This window comes from Lichenostomus cassidix, chromosome 17 (genome assembly GCF_008360975.1).
Source record: "Lichenostomus cassidix isolate B80296 chromosome 17, HeHo_3.0, whole genome shotgun sequence".
NCBI lineage: Eukaryota > Metazoa > Chordata > Aves > Passeriformes > Meliphagidae > Lichenostomus > Lichenostomus cassidix.
This window is the reverse complement of record NC_139497.1, coordinates 1,029,051-1,048,409: the sequence shown is the minus strand read 5'-3', so window position 1 is coordinate 1,048,409 and position 19,359 is coordinate 1,029,051. Positions and strand designations below refer to the sequence as shown.

General features: G+C 44.3%; 1 protein-coding gene across 1 annotated transcript; it reads right to left on the bottom strand.

Annotated features, from left to right (window-relative positions):
* Positions 1 to 3: 3 nt before the first annotated feature.
* Positions 4 to 18,458, bottom strand: PSMB7 (proteasome 20S subunit beta 7). The gene is made up of 8 exons (XM_085076700.1): positions 18,332 to 18,458; positions 17,988 to 18,081; positions 17,739 to 17,836; positions 17,273 to 17,413; positions 16,607 to 16,722; positions 10,403 to 10,461; positions 439 to 590; positions 4 to 173 (listed from the first exon to the last, which is right to left on the bottom strand). Exons 1-8 carry the CDS (start codon positions 18,391 to 18,393, stop codon positions 62 to 64), a joined length of 834 nt encoding a protein of 277 aa, XP_084932826.1. The 5' UTR covers positions 18,394 to 18,458; the 3' UTR covers positions 4 to 61.
* Positions 18,459 to 19,359: the final 901 nt, after the last annotated feature.

Here is a 19,359-nt window from a genome sequence, read left to right as displayed (position 1 = left end):
ACAGGCAGGAGATTGGGCAAAGCCCTCTTTATTCTGCACCAGCTGCTGTCTGAGCACCCACTCAGGATGTGTCCATGGTTTGCACAGTCTCGTCCAACACCTCGAGCTCCAGGTGTGCCACATTCTCTGTGAGAACAGCAGTTGTTCCTTTTTCACACTTGTACCTACCAAACCTGATAAAGAAATGGGGAAAAATTAGTCTGGAAGATGGTAGAGGAAAACTTGCATTTAAAATTTTAGAACTGATCAGCTTTAGAAATTTCCTGTAAAAATCCAAAGTAAAGGAACTTATTATTGCAAAATGTGCTTATTGCAAAATCTAAACTGACTGCAATAATTGACACAGTTTCAGGTAAACCAGCAACTTGAGAAAACTCTGTTTACAAAAAAAATTGCCAGGCAGAGCAGGGACCCCACAAGAGCTTCAGGATCACTCACCTGTCCCCCTTCTTGTTGGCCACATCATATGGACGGAGGAAATCCAGCTTGTTCTTGCTGATGACACAGATGTCGATGTTGCTGCCCGAGCCCAGGTCATTGAAGATGCCAGCTGCGATGGCATCTCGCACGAGCTGCTTGGCCTCCTCCTCCTGCAAAGGTTAAAAAGCTATCACTGCCCTTGTGCTGGCATTTCCCAGGCCTGTGAATCCCTGTGCCTGCGAAGGCTGAGCTTGGGACAATAAATGATACATCAAACCCTTCAATCACCAGGTACGGCAGTGAAAATACTGCAATTAGTTTCGTTTTTACCACCTAAATGAAACAGAAAAGGAACCTTTGCTACAGTAATGGATGTAACTGAGACACAATTACTAGTTGGAAGGAACACAAGTGCAACAGTGCCCATGCTATACAACAGCATTCATGAGTAACTTTTACACAGAAACATTTCAAATTCATCAAAATATCCATTAAAATATTAAACCAAATCTGTAATCATCACATGCCCCCCGTCCCCCATAACACAGGGCTGCTGTTGCTGTGGAGGCATTGCATTCCCAACGAGTGTTGATGGGACTGACAGCCTTCCCCCATCATTCCAGCAGCACTGGCTCCCTCTGCAGCTAAGGAAAACAGGTTGTGTTATAAATGTATAAATACAAATATGGATGTATATACACACACACAGACACACACACACAAATCTCTTCAGCAGCCTAGGAAGTACAAACCAGAATACCTAAGATCCCTTACTTTCTCTCAAACATGTAAGTATTTACTTGAAAACACTGACTAGAACTGCTAGTTCCAGCAGAGAAATAGTAAGACTGGAACACATCCATGGACACAGAGGTGTGGACTCGTTTTGTCTCCAGGTTGTGTGCAGCAGTTGCTGCTCAGCTCAGGATCAGCAGGATCAGTGGATCCTGCCGGAATGCCAAGGCTCCCAGGCTCACTCCTCATTGCTTTGCTGCTATTTCACACCTTGGAATAATCGTGTGCCACCAGACACCAGGAACAAGAGATGGGGTCAACGCTGAATTTGATAAATGCAGCCTTTTCCAATGTGCCTCATTTTCACAGCCTGTCTGTGCCAGGACCCTGCCATGTGACAGCAGCAGTGCCAGCAGCAGCAGCTCCTGCCTGCAGCTGCTCCAGCCCTGAGCACAGCTCAAGAGGAGCCCAAAATTAGCTCAGCTCCTGCCTGCCTGTGCCCAGGGCCTGCCCTGCATTCCCTGGTGCCCCTCTGCAACAGTGGGAATGACACTGGTCCTGTGCCAACAGCCACAGAAGCAGTGCACAGTGAACTACAGAAAGAGCAGCAATTATTATTTAATTCCCAGTTTTACCACTATGACTCTTTATAAAAAAATTGAATTACTCTTCCTACCAAGCTGACTAGAACAATACAGCCAAGCTGCAAAAATAATTCCTGTACCTTTCCTTCCAGTGTTTTGGGTAATAAAACCGGGGTAAGCAAGTAATTCCTCACTCAACTGACAGAAGACTGTCAATGATTTGTTGCAAACTAAGGTTATTTTAGTACTATAGTGAAAGTAAATAAACCAAAGTATGTGTAGATTATTTTAAAAATTAAGTGGTAGCAAAAGGAGAATGATTTTAAGCTACTTGAGTGTTAGGTGTAAGAAAAGCATCTTAGGAAAATTAGAGCAGATTGGCAGTTTATTCCACTCTTCCTTTTAATTTCATCCTTTTAAGACAGTACTGTAAACCTCACAGACTCCTCTAATTTAAATTTGATTTGCTTTTAAAAAAAGCAAATGTACTCTAAATGTACTCTATCAACCCACTGTTATCAAAATAGTTCTAAAAATACCCAGTAAAATGCAGTCAGAAGAGCTGAGCTGTAACTGCACTGAGGCAATCACTTCACAGAGAGCCCAGGCTGTAACCTCAGCTCCTTCACTGACACAGTGCAGCTCAGTCTGTGAACATGGAATAATTGTCATTAGAAAACCCTGCCTCAGTGCTGCTTCCTGCTCCTCTTTTTTACAATTTAGAAAGCTGAACAGAACAGCCACAAGAAAAACCCAAAGTATTCCTTACAGAGAGCCTGCATGGAGTTGAGCAAGGACTGCTATTTACAGTCACAAAATAGGGGGTTAGCAGGAAAGTGCTGACACAGTCTCAAGTACAGGCCCTCAATGAGTCACTGTAATAATTAATCTTAAAAAACCCTAAAAGTTCAGAGTATATAAAAGGAGCACTTCCTGCTTTATGGTTGCAAAGACCAAGCTAACTGGGAATATCCTCCTCTGGGGCCCCCACTGCTCCTTAAATGAGATTACAGCCGAGTGATGAACTGTACGGCGAGGCGGCGGTGACAAGCAGCACTTTATGGAGCGATCTGTCTGTCCCCATCACACAGCCCACAATGTGTCCCTGGACTCCAATGTGCAGCTCCATTTACCTCCGCATGACAAATGGGCAGCGCTTGGCAGAGGCGCAGCGAGGTCCGGCGTGCTGTAATGGTCAGCACAGCTGTGCTGTGGGACAGAGCCCAGTTCATTACAGTGACCTGCAGCACGGCTTCCAAAGGGTGCCTGAGGAATAGGGCAGTAAAGGCTAAAATAAATAACTCAGCATGGAAGGCTAATCTGAAACAGTGTTTGATAAATTATTTATAACACAGACAATTGTCTGCATTTAATATTGGCGCTACTGGTAGCGTCTTTAAAAGATGATTTATGTGTTGCAATGCCATTAAGCTTTATATGGGCCCACTGCTGGCTATAAAGTCTGCTGAGATTTAGAGAATGAGTTTTAAACTGTCACTGCAACATCATAGTAGATAGAGCCTGTATTAAATCTTTACTTTAAACCTGTTATCTGGAGAGTTGCAGTTTGCAGACACTCAGAGCTGATGGATTACCTCTCACAGCTGCTCTGCCACAAGTCCCAAACAGCACCGAGGAGCAACTTTTACACATTATTCTTGTATATGACTTGGATCAACTTTCTCGTCTCACTTAAACAGTTTCCAAATTTCAAGTGCTACTGAAAGAAAAAAGAGACTTTCCTACAGGAGATGAGGCTATTTCTACATTATTAACACTGTCTTCACTAATAAACTGTAAATAAGTTTATCATTACGCTCCAGCAGCAAAGGGAGCAGCAGGAATAGCTTTGTGAACATTATTTCCTCAACATTTGGTAACTTCACAAGCAAGTTAAACAGGAGATGTCTTGTCCAGATTTCAAAACTCTAGAAATTATTATTTTTCTTCTAATTCTTACCAAAATGAAATTAATCCCTTCTGCAGGTTGCCAGGACGCTGTTAGAGATGCAATACACATTGCTGTTCTCCAAAGTAATTCTTAGAAGGATTTGAAATGCAGTGCACAATCAATATTACTATAAAATGAACATAAGCAAACAAGTATTTTGTAAAAATAAACAAATGCAAATACTTTTGTGATAGTCTTTTGTGACAATGGTATTTATTCAAATACTATAATATAAAAAGTTGATCCTACTTAAAGTGAGAATGCCCAAGACTTGTGTGGGAAGAGAAGGGAAGGAAAAAAAAATCAGAAGCTTCAAGAAGGACAATGACAATAAAAAAAAAAAATCCATGAAGGAGTGTTGGGAATTTGGAGCTAGAAAGCAATGCCTCTTGAAGGACATAAGCACCTACAGGAGCATAATTAGACTCTGGAAGAGAATCAGCAGCACACGGGGTGTGAGGGGTTGGGGTATGGGAGATCAATCTGTAACTGAAGAGATGCTGAAATCTGCTCTAAGTCCAAAGAGAACAAATCCGAGAAGCAAAGGACTTCATGTTTCTTGTAAGGGAAGACTGGAAGGTTCCAGCAGCCAGAATGGATTTGGTTTGGCTGTCAGGAAAGGGGCTGGCATGTGTCATTTAAACCACTCAGGTTTAACAAGTCTCCCCCCAAAAAAGTGCATTTCCAGTGCTGCCTCAGAATAAGGAATGACACAACTTGTCTCTTGGTTTTGTTTTTTTTTAATTAGACCTGTGCATTTTATGTCAGGTTCGTTGTGACTTAAGTGTCAGTAAATGTTTATTTTTCTAACAATTTTCTGCTAAGAACTTTCCAAACAAATTGCTCAGTACTCCCTAATTATTATTCTCAGAGATAACAGTTTTTTCCCCATTCTGAGGAAGCTGCCTGTGAGCCCAGGCTCATCCCCACCCCCTCTCTGGTATCATACACCACCAGTATAATAAACCACGTTAATATTTCATACCAGGGTGAAATATGCTGGAGTATCAATTCAACATCTGCTGTCTTTAGGGTACTGGCGTCCCGCAGAGACACTTTCAATTTGTAATTGAGTTCTATACTGAATTAATCAGCAGTTTATCTTTTTTAGTAAAATAATGTCTTCCCCACTAACCTGGATTTACATTAACAATTTATGCCAAATTACCTGCCAAGACAAGAAACTTATATGATTCGGAACTACTATTCAATAACATTAGTTGCTGTATGTCATTCCCTACACAGGGATTAGTACAATTCATATTTCCAATGGCACAGAATTAAATTACAAGCTCCTCTCACAACTGTGGGATTTCTTTTAATACTATTCCTGTTCTCTGAACTAAGAATGAATACAAAACGTCATTTAATCCATCACTTCTTACGCATGGGTGAAGTTCATGGGTTTTTAGGGAACTGATTCTCAAAATCCGAACTGTCTCGACAACAGCACCAGAGCTGTAATCTTGCCAGGCTGCAAGTTCTCCTCTGGCCCCACTGTACACTAACACACTGACCCTTAGCCACCCAGATATGCAAAACCTGCAAAAGACTATGGTTAAAGTTGCTTTATATTACTGCATACAAAAAAATTAATATCAAGCAGTAACACGCCTGGCTTCAAATAAAGTGAACATCCAAACTATTGCTTTACCTCTGACAAAAGGATGGAAGGGAATGAAGGTCAACATTTCATTTGGAAAAGAAGCCCTGGGCCCTCTGGTAATATATCCTTCCTAATACACCAAAATGCTGCAAGAAGCCCAGGCTGGCTCCCACCTCCTCCTCCCTGTTCCCTCACAGCAATTGCCCTCAGCCCCGCCAGCCCTCGCCACAGGAGCAGCACTTGGGCTTCGTGCCATGTGAAATATTTTCCAGTACATTTTGCCTGTGTTTTGGAGTTATGGGAGATATACAAACTGGAACAATTTAAAGTGGAACACCTGCTCCTGAGAAATGCATCAAAAATAATTACCTGTCCTCCCCCTACCCTGTGCAGTGAAATGATCTCTTAACACAGAGCCCTGCTTCTGGCCAGCTTGTCTACATTATTACGGACAAAGTTTAAGTGTTACTTTCATAAAGGTGAAGAAATTGTTGCTCTTTGTCATGCAGCAAGGCCCAATTTACACGAAAGTAACATTTATTTCCCTCCGTAGAGTCTGCAAACTGGAAGGCGGCACTACTGGGTACCTCTGGGAGCTCAGACTGGTGCTGCCAGCAGCAGCCCACTGACTTCTGCACACAAACCAGGCTTTCACCCCTTCAGAAAGCACACAAAACACCTCACCTGCAATCCCAGCCATGCCACAGCATACCTAGCCAGCACATTCCACATCAGCCCAAATTCCCTGTTTAACACTAGCTCCACAAAGGAAATCAATCCAGGGCACAGTTTTGTGAAAGATGATGAAAACAGAACAAACTGTCCAATGTGTCAGGCAGAAACCATGTTGCCACGGGATAATTGTGATCTAACCTAAGAATAAGAAACAGGTATGATAAGCCTTTATTTTCTGCCTGACTGTATGCACTAACACCTGATATTTACCCATGGAAATCCATGTCTCCAGGAGACACAAACACAGCTATGTCAGGAAAGCTGAAAACTGCAGTGCCACAAGCTCTGGCAGCAAGGAGTGAAGATATGCCACTAACAGCCTCAGTTCCTGTCACTGGGTAATGAAATACACAGATACACAGGGCACAGAAACACAAAGTCCTGATTTTTGCTCACCAAGTCAGATTTCCACCCCCCACCCCCCAATTTACTTAATCTCCGTGTTTGACACCAACAGGGGTTCAAGTATCTCAGGCAGGCTCTCCAGCCTAACTCCCATAGTCTGGCTTGATCTCCATTGTCTGCTGCCAGAGTGGAGCCCACAAACCTCCCAGCAAGTGGTCACCATCCTGCAGAGTCATTAAAGCTGCGGTGTCAGCTGGCAGGATCAGCCGCGGCTGCCACACCTGAGCCCGAGAGCTGATCACCATCACTAATGAACACAGGGCTCATCTGCAGCTTGTCACTGCTCCCCAGCCCCAGCCACACAGACACGGCCGACAAGGCTGCTGAGACAACTATTGTTGAAGATTAGAGACTTTTGACAGATTCCAAAAATAGCTCAGTATTATTGTTGGTAGTTAATAAACAAAAATAATTCTACCATATTGAGGGACAGTAGAAAATGGGAGCACAGGAATATTTGAAGGATCTATGTGTCAGCTGCTTAAAAACAGAAGAAAGTAACATGTTTTCATAGTATTTTGTACTGTGCCTGATGCATTTTTTACTGAAATGAGAAGTGCACAGTGAAAGCTCCATTCAGGCTACTTTGCACTTCAATATACCCAATATCCCAGAGCACACGGAGCATCCAGAGGGAAGCTCCCTCCATGCCTCAGCTGCTTTGCTCAGGGATAAGGGGCTACTCAGAAGTACCTTAAAAACCACTTCTACCAAACCTGCCCACCAAACTGCCCATCAGATTGCTCCCAGCCCATGTTGGTCCCACCCAAACAGGGGAGCCAAAGCCACCACTGCAGAGCAGTCACCAGAGGGCTGTGCTCTGCTGGGACAGCACAGCTGCTGTAGGATGGAGAGTGCCTGTGCTCCACATGCAACACAGAACAGTCTCCTTTTTCATCTGTTCTTACCCTCCAGGGTATTTTTGTTTTCGTTCAGTACCACTTGAGTTCCTGCCACACTTAAGAAATGGTACAATAAATGACTATAATCTGCTATATTTGTGGTGATCTATCCTAGAAATAATCGTAAAGTATCTGCCAGACTATCTCCTTTCTTCCACCTATTCGGCTCCTGAACTCATTACTCCAAGATCTACTTTCTTTTCCTTGCAAGAGTTCTGTTTTCTTTAGCTTCTGATTCACTTCCTTTTGGAGCCTCTTTTTATTAAAGCTGGCTGTTTTGATGAAATAGAGAAAAGAAGTTACAAGCAGCCTTTCCTTGCTTAAACAAGAAGTCTACAACATAGCCCCACTGTGCATCAAGTAATTCTACAGACAAAATGCTCCTACTTTTCAAACACCAGAAATCAAATATGAGAAGAAAATATATTCCCCCTTCCCATCTCCTGAGGAATTCAACAACCACAGGATAGATAAAGCCAGAATTCCAGCATTTAATACTGTAGACATTTTTTTCCCAGCTCACAATGCTTTCTGTATCCACTGACTCGAGTATTTCTTTGCTATTGTTTAACACCAGAAGGCACAAATGCATTTACAAAATGACTGTAAGGTTTAAAAACCAGTGGCGACTACATTGGAAGAAAAATTGGCTGCAATGAAAGATCTAAGCTCAAAACACTCTATTAGATGTGCTGTTCTTCCACTTACGTTTTTTAAAGTAGATCTATAGCTGCCCACATGACAGATTAATATTGTTCCCCAGTAGTTAGGTGCTTGGCATTACATTTTTGAAGCATCTACAGGCCTTCAGGGCTGAAAGTGTTCCCATCCTCAGCGATCTATAATGGTTCCTCCAGGGGCCAGCACTCCTTCCCAACAACCCCTGCCTCCATAAATCAGGCTGCACAAGTGGCACTCGGGGACACCACCATCCATCTCCGCAGCTCCTCGCAAGGATGGTGGGTAAAGATCATCTCCCAGCACTGCAGCCAGGGAAAGGACCATCACAGTTGGCACTGATAAAGCATGTGCTACTTAAATCTGAAGACACACTAAGTCTATGGAAAAAAACACATCCTGCTGGTGTTAGCATGCCTCAGGCACTGGGAGAAGCTTCAGCAACTCATCTTCAAAAGGCAGAGAGCCAGGGCTCTAGAAACCTGCAAAAATTGGCTAAGCCTGCAGTCTTTTTTTTTTCCTTTTTTTTTTTTTTTTTTTTTTTTAAGTTGAGCATCTTCAAAGTCTACGATTCTAACTGTAGGGCACAGCAGCTGCCACTGCAGATTTGATCCTCTCAGCTTTTGGCAGCTCTCAACTTGAAATTCTAGCAAAAGAATTTTTCAAGTTGCTATTATTGCCTGTCATGGATTTATAAATATTGTGCACTATCTGCTGTGGCATTGCTCTCCTGGGACACCAGAGCATGCCAAAAGCATAACAGAATGAAAAACAGTTCCTATTCTTCAAATAAATGCTAATTTTTTTTTAACTGTGCTCACACGATGTGTTTGGTGATCAGCTTCAATAGTACAGAATATATATCAGAGGCAAAAAAGCTGATTGTCTTTTCCAGTAGTATTCAGCTGCTACTTTCATTAAGCTTGTTTAATTACATTCCAGATGCTAATTTGCAAGTTGATACCAGAGGGTGCAGGACAGTTTGCCTTTGAATCATTTTTCTGTGATGTGATGGTCTTGAAGCACACCACTACCCTCCAGTAGCCCTAGCAAGCTATTCTGACAATTAGTGCAAAAGAAAGGAGCATTGATCTTGACAGAAAAATAATAATTTTCTATGTATTTTAATAAATTAATCTCAGCAATTTTTTCTTCCTTGCAATTTCATAGCAAATTTTATGTAAAACATGCATAGCATACTTCAGATTTGGATTAATTTCAATAGAAATATTTGTTATTTTATTAATTTACTGAAAAAAACCCATATCTGACTTAGAAGGTAAGTGTTATAAACTCACAGCCATAACAGAATATGAGGAAGTGTTTAGGAGTACAGTTGAGCTTTATCACCTGAACCTTTGCTGGTTTGGTTAATACCATTCCTGAACTGTTATTCGGTAGCAGACTGTCCAGGAAAACCAAAGGAAGGGTTAAGGTGCATGCAAGTCTCAAAGATCTAAATATCTATTTCAACAAATTGGTAGGCTGCATTTCTACATGCTTGTTATAAGTGACTATCTGCTGCCACTTATGGTTGTGTGTGAAGACAGCTTAATGAGGATGACCTTTCTAAATAGGAAAATTTAGAGATTTACCAGTTTTTGGTGCCTTTTTCGGTTGCTCTTACACAAGAAATGACTTAAAATACAAGCTTGAAAGCTAGCTGAGAATAAGATGAAAATTTTAGTTCCCCAGCACAGCTCTTCACCATTTGCATCTTGGAAAGAGGACTATTGTGCTGTAGCTGTTGATTCCAAGGATTTGCAGTCCATGTTTTCAGTGGAATGGCACACGTGCCAAGTGCACAGTCACACAGGAGGCTGGAAAAGGAGACTCTCATTCTTACAGCAGCACGAAGGGAGAGGGAAAAACAGAGTCCTCCTCTCCCTCGAGTGGCTCTATCAGCCATCTGCTGTGGGGATCCTTCCCAGAGACACTGGAGAGCCTATTAAACATATTCCAATATTTCTGATAACAATTGTAAATATACTTGAGGCCAGAAATCCAGTGGCTTCGGATGCTGCCCAAATCACAAGGAATCCTGATCCCACCATGTGTCCATAACTTTGCGCACCCACAGCTCTTGCTTAAGTACTGACAGAAAAGGGGCCAGGGATAATTGGAAAACTGCTTATTACTAATGCTTAAGCAATTAGCTAATGGCAAACTTCTCAAAACAAGGTGGGGTGTTTGACTGTTTTGTTTTTTTTTAAATCTGCTGGCAATGCACATCATGAGTCTTCTGATAATCAGCTTTTAAGTAGATATTAAAAGTGCAAACACGAGTTCTGAACATACCAAATCAACTAGAACTGTTTAATGTACTACCTGAACTCTTTTCATTGCATTCTCACAAACACTGAGGTTTAAAAAATCCAAGACTTACCTCCATGTCAGGCTTGTATTTATCTTCAAACACTGCCATGGCTGCGAGCGATCCAGAACCTGTGGTGACAACATCAGGACACCCCGTTAGCCAGTCGATTTAAGTATGGCATTGTTTAGAGGAAAAATATAGTAAATCTCAGCAGCACACAGCACACTGAAGCCTACCTTAGCTTACTCTACACTGCAGAATCAGCACCTGGTTTAGTCCTAGGGGTACAGCTTGTGTGCACAGACTCTGCACAGGCCCACCCTGACAGCCTTTCCCTTTTACCATTATGAACATTAAGATATGAAAACGAGGTTAGAAAAAAAGAGTTGAGGGAATGCCACAGTCTGCAGTCCCTACTCTTCCATCCCTCCTGCCTGCTTCCGTGGCCACCCCTGTCCGAGGGCGTGTTGGAATGAGGAGGTGACCCCAGTGCTGGGCACAGGGCAGGGGGCTCTGCCACCAGCTGATTTCCCCTACAGCTGTGAACAGTTAATTGTGCTCCTGCTTTGTGCCATTATTTTTACACCAAACAGTAACAGCTGAACAAAGTGCCAAAGAAGAAACGACGAGTTTTTAACGTTCCCTCTCCAGAAGAGATGAGGTACAAGTACAGTGGTGGAACAGGAGCCATCTCTGCCCAAAGCACTGTGACTGCAGGGTTATAAATGTGCTTTTCATGAATTAACACAAAAAGCAGGATGGTACTATTTAAAACTGTAAACTTGCTTTGTTCAGAAAGAGTGAGCCTTCAGGAAGATTATCTTGTCTGTCGGTGGCCTACCCATATTTCAGAGAGCACTACTTTTGGGGAGTGAATAAAGTTACCTGCAATTTTTTACTCCAATTAGAAGATTTTTTGGCATTTATTACTTTTTAAGTTGTTTTGCATAGTGCTATCTGTTTAGCTGGGTCACAGAGAAAGCCATATTTCCTATTTAAAATGATTTGTGTATATCGCTTGACCACCTCAATGGTTTAGTGAAAGCAAAAGGCAGCGATTAAACAGTTTCAAATGAGGTGTCCTGCTGATTTTATCAAGTCTGCTGAATGTATAATGAAAAAGGAGAAGCTGACAGTGACACTGTTGAGAAAATACAGACTACCTTAGCTGAACCATTTAAGGAGGTCCAATTATAGATCAAATTTAAAGGGTTGAAACAGCAGATTTACAGACACAAATCAATGAACATGGTAATCCCGATGAATATGACAGATATTCCTGTTACAGAATATTGCTGTGGTTGAGGATCATTACCTTTACAGTACCAAATACATCACATCTAAAAGCAGTAGGACACTCTAAGTGTGTACTTGTATTACAGGCAATGACTATTCATTTACACCTTGGAGCAATACACAACTCCATTTTTTAAATGCTGAAACTGAGAGTAAAGATTTTTAAGCAACTAATGGCAAAACTGAACTGCTGATGCAAACAGCTGATGGCACAGAAAAAACCACAAATAAAAGGAATTTTACTGATCCTTCAAACAAGGTCAAAATAAAGCATATACCAAAACAAATACAGGACCTGAACAGGAAAATAATTCTTCTGGAATTACACAGGAATATTTCTAATGAGAGGGAAAAAAAAAATCTGGGCTATGGTCTCAAACCAAGACCGCATTCTTGCTACACCCTAATGAAGGCCTACCATGATCTGAGAGGGAAGCCTCAAAGCTGGAAAACAACCCTATTCTTGGGGAAGGGTTGACTAAATCAGAGTACAAAGACTAGAAGATGTGGAAGAAAGTATAAAATGTAATCTCTGACTGAAATGACTACATTAGCTATTTATCTAAGGAAAAGTGATCTTAATTTCTTAAAACATCTACTGACAAAAATTATCGATAACAATTACACACATGGCTCAGGCTGGAATAATTCCTCCAGTTCCTTTTTAAAAGAAGTTCCCAGAAGAATCTATGGGCAGGAAAACAGTACTTAAAGAAGAAAAAAAGAAACAGAAAAAGGCGGGGGGAATCTTATTACAGTACATGAAATCCTTTATACATAAAGAATTACATTTAATTATTTATCTCACTATGTTACCAAGACACAAATAAATGCCAAATCTAGTATCAACCTTAAATAAATAAATCCAGACAGTCCTATAATGTAAATTTTCAAAGAGTTGTTGAAAGTTTTAACTTAATTAAACCTACATGTAGACATTTACATCTGAAAGCCAAGATCCTAAGGAGCTTCCAACAAAACAGGAAGTTGGAAAAGCTGAATAGAGTCGCTTCATTTTTTTCCCTAGTGCTTATAAATCCTAAACATAAGCTTTATAAGCTTGCATTTAAAATTTGCCTTAGCAAAAGCCTCCCAGCACAGGTAAGCATTCTCTGAAAGGACAGATTTTCCTGATCCTAAATAGTACAATGAAAATTCTTCACTATTCCCAGCACCAGATGCAAGCGCCGTGTTTTCAGAACACTTCCAAGTGTCTCCATCAAAACAAAGCATGTTTGACAACAGCAAGAGGAACTGCTGTGGAAAGCCCTAGAGGCATGCAGACATCCCCCTGGAGCACAGGGACTGTGCAAAGCCCACCTGCACTGCTGGGACTGACCCTGGCCATGCGGCCATGGACAGTCACTACCATGGCGAGAACTTCACTATCCCATTACACCGACCTCCCTCTCCTGTCAAATTCCACACACCATCCAAACAAACCCTAATGTTCCAACTGCTTCAACTGCCTCGTGAAAGCTGCATTGTGACAGGAGAGTGGGCAATAAAACTGGGAACTTAAGTAAACACTGCAAGTACCGTTTTCTTATTGCAGCTCCTATAAAAACACAGAAAACTTGGATATTAAGGGTCTATGGAGAACTTGTTTGTGTGTGGGGAAACAGCTGCTCTCTTGTCCGTGCACTTGGTGCCCACCAATAATTCATTTTTAACAAGCATGCCTTGCCTTTATGCAGAAACAAGCTTCACAATTCCCAAACATAATGTCTGGAGAAAGATAAAATCCAAATATGGCAAAACACCATCCATTAACTTGGGATGGAGTTCCCACCTCATACACACAATAGCTGATTTGAGTCACTACCAGTTTGGATTCAGCAGCAGTTCAACCTCAAATCCATAAAAACCTCCAGGAAGGCTGTGTGATAACGTGTCATTAAATAGTGTCTTTACCTGAGCTCAAAGTAATACCAAACCAGGTATTTATCTTAGGTAAGATTTCAAACTGAGATTTGCAGAAAGAGGTAATTTTCTTTGTTGGATTTCTTTCCCCCACATGTTTAAAGTTTAATCCCTCATTCTGTGTATGAGCAGTAAGAATAATTAAAACAAAGGATACTTGGTAAAGTCATAATTTATTTAAATTGTATAGTATTCAGGAAAAAACCCTTTCAGATCCTTAAAACCCACCAACTGCTAGGAATTCTTACACTTACTATCAAGTAAAAACTGCCATCTAAATTCCAAAGAATTTATTTTTGCACATATTTTCGGTAAGCTACACTTTAGAACCAAATATTCAGGGAAGTATTAATCTAATATCTACATATGTAAAAATACTGACTGCAAAAGAAAAATCTGCAGAACTGTAGAAGCTGAGATGTAGCGCTCTACTCAGAGGGAAATGCTTTTCAGTCTGATGATTAGCATGAACCAGGTACATTATGAGACAAAAAGAAAATGTATTGTTTTCTCCTTTAAGTAACATTGGTAATTTCCTGATTTTCCCAACTAAGTTAAATTTTCAGCATGCAACTGTAATAAATTCACTTTAAAAATCCCATCTGGTCTTCACTTGAGTAGTTGTACCACTTCAATATTGATTTAAAGATAATTATTGATACATAGCAAAAAGTGCAGCTCACAATAATTTCCGCTGTGAATTACAGCTGCAGGAGCTTTTCTAAAGCAGATGCACTGGATCCTTTCAGCAGAACCTTCACTGAAGTTCTTACTGCTAAGTACAGTCCACCTCCTTACCCAAGGACCTGTTTGCTGCCACACCAGAGGATGTGCAGAGCCTTGAGAGAGCAACATTTAGCACTTCCTAATCCATCACTGCCAGGGCTCCCTGACAGGGCATTTATTCACACGCGCTCATTGTTATTCAATTTGCTGCTCATCCCAGGTAAGAATTCCATGATCTCGGCAGCCCCTTGGATTGGGATCATTTTTCAGCATGGCTCCTGGCTGGGGGCTGGCTCCCAGCAGTGGGAGTTCTTGCTCTGCAGCACGACACTGCCACTGCATGAAGAGCTGATTTATGAATATGAAGCACCACTGGCACCAGGGGAGCAGCTCCAGCCACAAGAGACTCCTGAACACTCTGCCTGCTTCCAAAAGCTCAACTACACACTTCAAGTGCTTTAATTTTATGCATGCATTTCATTATAAGTCTTGGCCAGAAGCTCTCCTAGACAAGCCAAGCAATCAGACAATCTTGCATCGTTTGCTGAAATCCAATTTTGTCCTTTGTCAGCATAAACAGTTTAATTTGATGTTCTCACTCCTGAGTAAGAGCTGTGTACCTTTGAAATCTCCCATGCAAGGCAGGACACCACTCTGTCCATCCAGACAAACCAGCACACCAAAATAAACCCCAACTTCTCAGCCACCTTTTGTATTTAATACTGACTTTCCAGAAGTTAACTGGCCAAAAAGACCTGCCCAGATTTAATAAACTGCTTTTAGAATAGTTGCGGGAAAAAACCCCAGCAAACTATTAATAGACTAGTCTAAAGACTGAAATACAATTCCAACTGCTATCTCCAATTTGACTTCTGATAGAATTGAGACAGCAGAAAAACTATCTTTCACCTATATGCATTAGCTAATTTTTTAGTAAAACATATCCTGGTCACTGGAGAAGTGTCAATGCACCAGGTGTGGGAGGGTGAAGGACACATGCTGAGAAGGGCTTTGTCTGACAGTGTGGCCAAAAGGAGCTTGTGAGCACCAGCCACACACCTGGCACTGCCCACAGCAAACCGAAGTTTAAACTACCAGGAACTTAATCGACTGATATTCTGCTTCCTACTCGTCTGAACTCAGTCTGCTACTATGCTATTTTCGTGGCGGGAAAGAGGAGCAGCCAGGATCTTCAGGCAGGACACATTCTAAAGCTTTTAAACCCGAGGCAGGAAAGTCAGCACGTGCAGAGTCCGAGCTGCGTGTCCTGCACCAGGAGAGCAGCTCCCGGAGCCCCGCGCCGTGTCCCCAGCCCGGTTCTCCAGCCCCGCGCCGTGTCCCCAGCCCCGCGCCGTGTCCCCAGCCCGGTTCTCCAGCCCCGTGCCGTGTCCCCCAGCCCCGTGCCGTGTCCCCCAGCCCGGTTCTCCAGCCCCGCGCCGTGTCCCCAGCCCGGTTCTCCAGCCCCGTGCCGTGTCCCCAGCCCCGTGCCGTGTCCCCAGCCCCGTGCCGTGTCCCCAGCCCCGTGCCGTGTCCCCAGCCCCGTCGCACAATGACAGCACGTGACCCGCCCGCCGTGCCCGGGCCCGCAGCGCCCCCCAGCGCCCGCACGCCGCCACAGCACCGCCCGGCCCGGCCCGCTAATTGCCGGCGTTAATTAAAGCCTCCTTACACCGCTACCCGGCGCGGCTCCAACAGCCAGGACCGACACAAACACCTTCACCATCTCCGGCAACAGCCTAAGGAGGCGTTTTAGCCAAAGACGCCAGCCAGAAACAGAAGATATTAATGAAAATCTATAAAGGTGTATTTTCTCACCACAGGACCAGCATAAAAGCTGCACCAGGCACAGGCTGATTTACTAATCTGATATACTTGGTTTTCAGATCAGTCTTCTGATATATTTATTTGGACTTTCCATTACACTTCCATGGCTCTAACAAAAATAAGCTTCCATCTAAAATGATCAGAACCTTCCCAATGAAACACAAGTTCCCCAAGTGAAATTTGTCTAAATCATGAGTTAGGACTATCTCACATGCAAATCAGGGTTCTTAGAAGGTTTTTTTTCCACCAAGTTTCTGGGAATCCCACAGTTCTTGTGCTTTAAGGTGTGGGACACACACAGCAACATTCCCAATAGCATTTTTTGGCAGCTGAGTTTTATCCCAGCCCATGTTTGTGAAGAAACAGAACAGTGCACCTGCCTTATACATGCAGCTACAACTTCATCTTTGCAGTGAGGCCCACAGAGCTCCCAGCAAACAATGGGATTTAAACACAAGCACTTGCAGTAGGAGTTGGAGGCATTGCCTGCGGAGCAGCACTCACCCATGGTGACGTAGGGCAGCTTGTCGGTGGATCCGTGCGGGTGGATGCAGTACAGGTGGGGTCCTGTGACATCCACTCCCCCCAGCACCAGGGCGGCACCGATGTAGCCTTGGTACCTGGGAGCAAAGGCTGGCTGTGAGTTTGGCAGCTCAGCTGTGGCTGTTTAACACGTTTGAGAACTGTTCCACGACCACCTGGGTACAGCTCTGTACTAGACAGGCTGCTTTTACCAGCTGGGAGCAATAAACCACAAAATTTACTAAAATACCCTTTATTTCAATGTCCAGCAGACTTTCTGAGGCAGTGGTTCTACTCCAAGTCACACAAAATTCCAGTTTTACAAGCTTGCACGTTACCCTGTTACTGGCCCAGCCTCCTCACCTCAAAGATACACAACAGTTTTCACAGGTGTGATCAACAGCACATCAAACTAATACCTTTCCATTTCTGCTGTGTGATCACTGCATCACAGCACAACTTACTCTCTAAAACACCATAAACTCGATTACTCTTCCACCTCAGTTCAAAAACCCACGAAGCAAAGACCAATTATGAAATCTTTCCCGAAGTCCTGTTATGAAGGTTAAGCAGGCTGAGACAGTGTGCTCCTTAAGCATTATTTAGCGGTTTTACCAGAACTGTTAATAAAAAAACCCACTTGGTTACCTGAAGAGCATCTGCTTGAGCATGCGGTTGGCAGTGACGACTCGAGGGAGCCGTCCTGTGGACAGGGAGTGCAGCTCCAGGTTGGAGGAGATGAGCTGCGTTGTCATCTCGGTGTCTGCAGCAGTTCCAGCGCCGCAACAGCTGAGGAGTGGGATGAGCAAATGAGGGAAACGAGACACAAACCGCTGTGCTTCGTGCAACAAGTAGAAATTGTCTCATCGTAAAATTAAACAAATTCAGTTCTCACACAGTCAGCATTTTCAGAGCATGATGAACAAGACAGCCCGCTTGTGTGTAAATGGAATACCACAAACTCCCAAGCCTTGCTAATAAATTATCATTTTGAAACAGAGCTTAATATTCGCTGTTAGTAAAGAACACGGCTAAAAATCCCAGTACCAACACCATTACTCAATAATGTACACAACAAACAATTTACTACACAACAAAAACCAGTAATACATACTAGATATTAGGGGAAATGAAGTGTATTTTCGAACAGTTCTTGTCAGCGACAACCATGCCCTCAGTTGCTCTGGTATCCGCTCCGAGCACGATGCCATCCTGCAGGAAAGGAGCATTATTCCCAAAGCCGCGACCTGCCCAGGGAGCGTTCCCGGGGAGCAGCTGGGGCTCGGGATGGAGCCGGGCACCGGGGTGACTCAGCACCGCGGAGCCTCCGCCGCGGGCCCGGCCCGGCCTCGCCCCGCCTCACCTTGTAGATCACGCCGGCGATGGTGGTGCCTGTCTTGCGCGGCGCGGGCACCCGCAGCCCCTTCTGGGCGAGCTCGGCCTCCAGCTGCGAGTTCCTGCGACAAGGGGAGAATGGGCGGGGAAATGAGGTCCCCGCTGCCGCCCGGCCCGGCCCGGCCCCGCGCCCCCCGCGCTCCCCTCGGCCCGGCCCGCTCCCGGCCCCGCTCCCAGCCCCGCTCCCGTCTCTCCCGGCCCCGCTCCCGGCCCGCTCCCAGCCCCGCTCCCGGCCCGCTCCCGGCCCGCTCCCAGCCCCGCTCCCGGCCCGCTCCCGGCCCGCTCCCAGCCCCGCTCCCGCCGCCGCCTCACCGAGCGCAGTTGTCGAAGCTGAAGCCGCCGGCGGGCGCGCTCAGCACGGACACGGCCGCCATGTTCCGCCGGGAGCGGGCGGGGCCGAGAGCGCTTCCGGGGCAGCGAAATGGCGGCGGGGCGGGGCCGGGAGGGAGAGGCGGGGCGGGCTGTGAGGGAGCCGAGGGGCGGGGCTGCGCTGTGAGGGGCGGGGCGCTGTGGGGCGGGGCGGCCGCTTGGGGGCGCTGCGGGGCGCGGCGCTGAGGGGACAGTGGCGGCGCTGAGGGGACAGTGGCGGCGGCTGTGGTTCGGCACCGCAAGCAGCGTGAAACGGCACCAGGGAGTGGAAACCGACCCGGAACCCACCCGGAACCGACGTGCTGTCAATGGAACGGCTCTATGGCAAAAGAATAAAAGTTAATTTTCAAAGTTACGGGAGTTCGGCTGTGTTAAAATTAATTTAGTCTTTTCTGGGTAAGCTACATCCAGCCTTCACTTTAACTTTTCCTCCAGTGTCCCGACATATTAAAGGAATGGTCAAATGTACATCCATAGAGAGTAGAACTTCTGGCCACATCTGCAGAAAGGGTGTGCTTTAAAGCAAGGCAGAGAGTGAGATTTTTCCAAAGACTAACACATATGTAATTGCTTTCTAGATACACAAGTTCCTGAAATTAAAAATCTTGTTGATTAAAAAAAAAAAAGTGTCGTTTGTTCCAAACATTAAATGTTAATTAGTTGACACCGTTTCCCTTGTAGGAAAGTGAAGCTGGGGTCCCCTGTGTCCTACCAGATCTGCATGCCTGCCCTGTCCCTCCTAACTGTGGAAAAATTACTGTTCTCCATCAGGGTGTTCTCCAGATGAACAACAAAATTGGGGTGCGTGGGAAAACTTATTGGGCAATGTCTACTTTTTCTTCCAATGCTCAAAAATACTTGCCAATGGGAGAGAACAAAATAGCCATGGGGAAGAAAGCCAATCCCCAGTCTCTTTCTTGATTGTGCCAGTCTTGCAGAAAAAAAGCCACCAGACCAGGTAAGACCATCCT

Excerpts from the sequence above, each read along its gene's own strand:
- PSMB7 (XM_085076700.1), bottom strand. The coding sequence starts at position 18,393 with ATGGCGGCCGTGTCCGTGCTGAGCGCGCCCGCCGGCGGCTTCAGCTTC. Across the intron at positions 18,082-18,331 it reads AGCTTCGACAACTGCGCTCG|GAACTCGCAGCTGGAGGCCG; the intron begins GTGAGGCGGCGG and ends CCCTTGTCGCAG. Across the intron at positions 591-10,402 it reads AATACAAGCCTGACATGGAG|GAGGAGGAGGCCAAGCAGCT; the intron begins GTAAGTCTTGGA and ends TAACCTTTGCAG.